General features: G+C 40.0%; 1 protein-coding gene across 1 annotated transcript in view; it reads left to right on the forward strand.

The window, feature by feature from the left end:
* The window catches only part of kmt2ca (lysine (K)-specific methyltransferase 2Ca), a 168,146-nt gene that overhangs the window by 83,531 nt on the left and 78,615 nt on the right, over positions 1-6,000 (forward strand). The window contains exons 13-14 of the mRNA XM_016231219.1: positions 1,684-1,791; positions 2,357-3,183. Coding sequence (XP_016086705.1) covers positions 1,684-1,791; positions 2,357-3,183 — 935 coding nt within the window. The remainder of the gene's footprint in view (positions 1-1,683; positions 1,792-2,356; positions 3,184-6,000) is intronic.

Consider the following 6,000-nt stretch of genomic DNA (forward strand, 5'->3'; position numbering starts at 1 on the left):
TGTATTTTAGCATGTCTCTGGCTCAGGTGTTTTTATCCATTATTACTGTGAAGACTCGGTCAGTATTGATAAATAATAGTTGATTGCTTCTCTGCAGGCTTCAAAAACTGTGATTAACCAATAGAGAAATGATCTATCAAATTCAAAGAGGTCTGCGAAGAACACGGTAATTGAACCGGCAGCTTTAGAGAGTGGCTCAATGACGTCTTTGTGAACGAAAAGATGTTCATATAATTTGTATGGCAGATTGATTTGATTCTCTTGCTTTGAGAACTGACCATGGGTCAAACATGTAATTGTGAGCCGCATCATGTGTTATGAAGATATGATTTATCGGATCACGTTTGCACCTGTATTTTAGTGCTAAGCACTTGAGATCATAAGAGTCGACATCATTTTAATGAAACACACATACTGTATAAACGCATGTAAAATGAAATTTCGTTTTCTTAGGTTGTGTGTTTGGTATAGGATTCTTTCTTTCTTTCTTTCTTTCTTTCTTAACCAGTTATGTGATAAGAAAGTAATCAAGCAAAAGTCTATAAACTTTCTTTTTTTTATTATTATTATTATTATCATATATTTTAATTTACTTTACCAATTATAAGTCAGTTCTTCCATGGAATAAGTATATTTAAAAATGTAAATGTTTAAAAATCATGTATGGTGGAGGAGGGGGCAAATAGAGCACTGTTGAATTTGATATATACAGATGGATATAGAAAAATACAGATTAATAATAGTAGAAATTCTCTGATCAATCATGTCATGTCGATTGGGACCAAATGATGAATTATGCATTGTTGTGATTTAGGATTGCAAAATAGTTGTTCTGTTAAAGCAAAACAGTTCAAATAATTTGCATCTCATCTGATTGATGGTGTGAGTGGTCACTTTGAATATAGTTGTGATATTCAAGTTCTTAAAGCTGAACATCTCAAGTTCTCTCTGATATTTTGAAGTTGTTGAAGAAACCTCATCATATGAATGATATCTGAATGGTTGCTGGTTTGGTTGTGCCTAAACCCCCGGTTGTTTCAGGGAGGTTGAACATGTAATAAGTTAGCGGTGCCGTTCTGTGGCAAAAGTCTCAGAAAAGTATTCTGACCATATATGTGTGGAGATAAAGATTCCAGGCGACCTGCTGTTTCATTATTTAGAGTAGTTTACTAATTGTTGGTCCAGTGTTCTGTGTGTCAGATTCTTTGGTGCATGTTGCGATGCAGTTTGAGCAAAGATAATTGGAGTTCTGACAACCAAACACAAGCAATTTATTTTAATTCAGGAAAACAGTGAGTCAATGACAATAGTGTCCAAAATAAAGACAATTTTCAACAAAAGTTTAACTTTTTACTGACTCTAAAAAGTCATCAGTGTAAAAAGTAATAGTTACACCTTGAATGCATGTGAATGTACACATTGTTTGTTTCTAAGAAAATATTATTAAAGGATTATGCCAACCAAACTTCATAAATTTGATTTTTTTTTATGAATGTCATTGTTTTAATGAGGGCTTTCTTCAGAGGCATGTTCATGTCACTTGAAGTATGAAATGCCTTTATGTATTTTTTAATAAATTAATAGAAAAAAATTAACGTAATTTCATTGATCCTTATGGATGTTCAGCATAGTAAATAGTTAGTTTTTTCTTTGTGCAACTCAACACTTCCCTTTCCTATCCAGATGTCTTCATGGCTGTTGAAGAAGTAAATGAGGCTGAGGAGAAAGTGACGTTGGAGCCAGAGGCCAGTGCTAGTCCACTTCCTACATTGCCAGAAGAGTTCCTGTCATGTAAGTATTTATTTTAGTCAGATAATCATGTCCATGAAGTGTGCATATTTTTTTGTAATAATGTGTTTTTTTAGCCACAGACACCTTAGTTTTTTTTTTTTTTTTTTCTCATATGCTTAAACCACCCAGGAGATAATTTGATTTTTTTTTATGAATGTCATTGTTTTAATGAGGGCTTTCTTCAGAGGCATGTTCATGTCACTTGAAGTATGAAATGCCTTTATGTATTTTTTAATAAATTAATAGAAAAAAATTAACGTAATTTCATTGATCCTTATGGATGTTCAGCATAGTAAATAGTTAGTTTTTTCTTTGTGCAACTCAACACTTCCCTTTCCTATCCAGATGTCTTCATGGCTGTTGAAGAAGTTAATGAGGCTGAGGAGAAAGTGACGTTGGAGCCAGAGGCCAGTGCTAGTCCACTTCTTACATTGCCAGAAGAGTTCCTGTCATGTAAGTATTTCTTTTAGTCAGATAATCATGTCCATGAAGTGTGCATAATTTTTTGTAATAATGTGTTTTTTTAGCCACAGACCCCTTAGTTTTTTTTTTTTTTTTTGCACAGCTGCTGAACCTGCCCAGGAGATCCAGGTTACTGTCACTCTGACAGAGGGTTCCGAGCCTCCTCCGTGCACATCCACTATAGTGGGTGTACCCTCCCTCTCCTTTCAGGCCTCTTCCAATACTGAAGACCATAACCAGGAGCACAGTCTCATTGGTGCTTTGGAAATGGGGAAGGAAACGGAGGATAAGCTGCCTGATACTACAGAGGATGAACCTGAAGCAGACGTTTCAAAAGCTCTTCCTGCTTTGCCAACCAAAGAAACTTCCCCCAAACACTCTCGAGCACAAGAGGAAGAACCCATGGATGTCTGTCCCTCAGACCCATCCAGTATGAAGGATAAAAGTATGACAGATGTCCCAGAATCCCAGAGTGTTGTTGAGGAAATTGAGCAGGGACAGAATCAAGACAAACAAGAGCACGAAGAGGAGAAGGTGGCAGATCCTGAAGTCACTTGTATTTTACCTGAGCCTGATAGTGTCCCACTGGTTGCAGAGTGCAGTCCTACCGTGGAAATGGAAACTACACCTGTCAGTGACCACAGTTTCTCCAGTTTCAGCTCTCCCATTGAGGATAAAAGCCTCGTCTTGAAGCATTCCCCAGGACTGTCCCCTGATGGATTAACCAAGTTGACCCAGTCCCCATTTTCCACTGAAGCCTCACCGAGGGAGACGTCTCAAAGCCAGACGCCTACCCATGGCCTGAATCTGGCTGGATACAGCCCCAGTGTTTCCAACACCACCTTCTTCCCCATTACGCCCAAGATAGGTATGGGAAAGCCAGCCATCTCGAAGAGGAAGTTCTCTCCAGGAAGGCCAAGGGTAAAGCAGGTAAAACTCCTGTTTTTTTTGGCCTTTCTTTCTTGCTGCTTGGCTCCTGGTTTTCCTCTGTCTCTTTAGGACACCGATTCTGTCTGTGATCCACAGTTTTCAGCCACACAGTAATTACTCTTTTGCTCTCCATGTTTCTTCGTCACATTGATTAGTGCCAGAGCGTAGCATGTATTAATTAACATGGAAAGGCTCTTACTGTGCTCTCTCTGGCTCAGTCTCTGCTTCGCTCACTCATTCTTTTTCCCGCTCTCTCTCCTGCCTCCCAATTCCCCCACTGCCCTTCTCAAATACATCACTCACAGTATTCCGGGAGAGAGGGGGCTGAGAGTTGGCTCCAGAGCCAGGGGTTTATGCTAGTGGAACATAAAGGAGTCTTTTTGGAGGTGTGTAATTCGGATAACTGCTCACTGAGCTGGAAAGCACAGCACAAACCCATTTCCCCTTTGAGCTCTGGAGCAGGGAGGATGCTGAGAACTCAATTTTAGGGCCTTCTAACTTGTCATAAATCTAAATTAATCCTGGCATTGCGGTGTCTTTGTGCCCAGTAGAGTAAACTTCAAAGTACAATTAATCTAAGCATTCTTCGAAACAAAGATTAGAGTGTGTTCGTTCCCGTCTCTGGTGCAAACCTTGGCATTTCACTTTGGGAATGCTTTCAGTATCATTGATCTGATTGGCAGATCATACGCAGCTCCCAGTGGGGCTTAGGCCCGATATATAGTCTATACGAGTACGCAAATGCAGGTGTGAATGCTGGCAATGCCAAGCATGAGAGTTAAGTTCACACAGGAATGAGAATCCTGTCATCAGTTACTTACCTCATCCAAATTCTTAAGACACACATAAAATATTTTAATGAAAATGTTATTTTAAATGAAGAAAGATTTCTGTCCCTCTATTTGAAAATCCACGTAACCACAACTTTGATGTTTCAAAGTGTTCATAAAGACAGAATTTCAGTGGTTTACTCCAAGTTTTTCTATCTCTTTATTTGATGAGCAGATTCATTTTAGGCAGTTTGACACACATACATAGACCATGTCAAATATGGTAAACTGAAGATCAATCGTGCTTGCTTGACGGTTGAGAACCAATGAGGTTTTTTTTTTTTTCTCGCAGCTTCATTTGTTGTGGCTGAAACTAGCATGTTTGAGGGATGCGCCGATTGATCGGCTACCGATCATTATCGGCCGATAATCACGTTGGGATGATTGATCAGCGGTCTCTAAAAGGCCGATCTCAAAAAAAATTATCTCAAGCTGATGACGCTGCCGTGAGAGGTTTGGCACGACATGCAGCGGCACTGTATCAGTCTCTGTCCAGCGTGGGTGAAATAATTATAATGCTGAAGGTGAGGTACTTACCTTCATATTTCTTCATTAAATAACTTACAAAGTAATTTGAAAACCTTGTGTGAGACGTAATTTCACAAACAGCGTGAGTGAATCACCGCGTGTGCTCTCTCTTTCTCTCTCAAAATACGCAAATGGCTTCAAATCACCACACATTGCATCTGTCTATAAGCGAGCTGCACAGTTGACACAGGAATTGTCACTTGCACAATCGAGGCAGTGTCACATCGTCAAAGTTTATACAAGTAAAGTAAAGTTTTTGCATTACTTTTTAATTCTTGCCAGTGTTTAACCATTCAGCGCTCGCACGCTCTCCTGTAGACTGTGCGCTCATGCACACTTGCAGCGCACACACATAATGCCAGGTTCACATTACTCTGTTTGCAGTGTGTGGTATGTGGTGCGTATTTTTTCCGCGCTCATGTTAACGGATTAAAGAATTCACACTGCACACGGCAGTGCGTTCAGGAGCGGTGCGTCTGCAGCAGTGCAGAGATCGTTTCCGCACTGAGTCTATTTTTGCTGTGATACAGCGCTGAATTAAAGTGACATCACATTGTTTGCAGTACATATGAAAACGAAAATGTAGCAATCGCACCATAAATGCATATAATTAAAGTATACTGTCTTTCACAGTCAACACATATGGCTTGTTGGCTAGTTTTAAAGGAAAAGAGCACTTTTAGACAGTGCTTAATTTGTAAATTGCGAGGTCCTGGAACAAAATGGGGTGACTGATCCGGCATGATTAGAGGAGGGAGAGGTAACGGAGCATTCGCGCAATGAAGGAACAGCTTACGTGATTAACAGCGTGCATCTTCTTACGGTCATGAAAAAAATTTAAAAGTGATGAATTTTTAAAACAGCCATTTCCAGGCCTGGAAAAGTTTTGGATAAGTCATGGATTTTTTCCCTTAAATCTCTCAGGGTTCCCACGCTTCTTGAAAGTACTTGAAAGTGCTTGAATTTCAGACATATGGATTCAAGGCCTGGAAAGTACTTGAAAACAAACATAGGTCCTTGAAAGTGCTTGAATTAAATTTGAAATAAATTTTGTTTATGGTGCTATTTAAAAAATTGTCCTATATATTCTGTCAAAGACAGAACAAGCGGCACTAATGATTGGGGGTGAAGATGGGGGAGCGCGGAAAAAAAAAACTTGTTTGTTTATGCGCGGACAGTTCCCTCTCAAGCTTTCATGAGACATCACGGAGATATTTCTCCGTTATGGGAACTCCTTCCCTTCCAACCTTTCCTGAAGTCCTATTGGCTCCCGCCAGTCCAAATGACTGGCCAATTGACGCGAAGTATGCAAACCGCATGCAAATACTGACGAGCTCAAGCGGCAGTATAAAATGCGGTGCACGCGACAATTACGTCAGAATCTTCTACTTGACCTGTTGAATTCACTATGGCAACAATCTGCAAGATCTGCGCGGGACCGATAGAGCCGCCGGATCAG

Source organism: Sinocyclocheilus grahami, unplaced genomic scaffold (genome assembly GCF_001515645.1).
Source record: "Sinocyclocheilus grahami isolate Dianchi unplaced genomic scaffold, SAMN03320097.WGS_v1.1 scaffold385.1, whole genome shotgun sequence".
NCBI classification, from domain to species: Eukaryota; Metazoa; Chordata; class Actinopteri; order Cypriniformes; family Cyprinidae; genus Sinocyclocheilus; species Sinocyclocheilus grahami.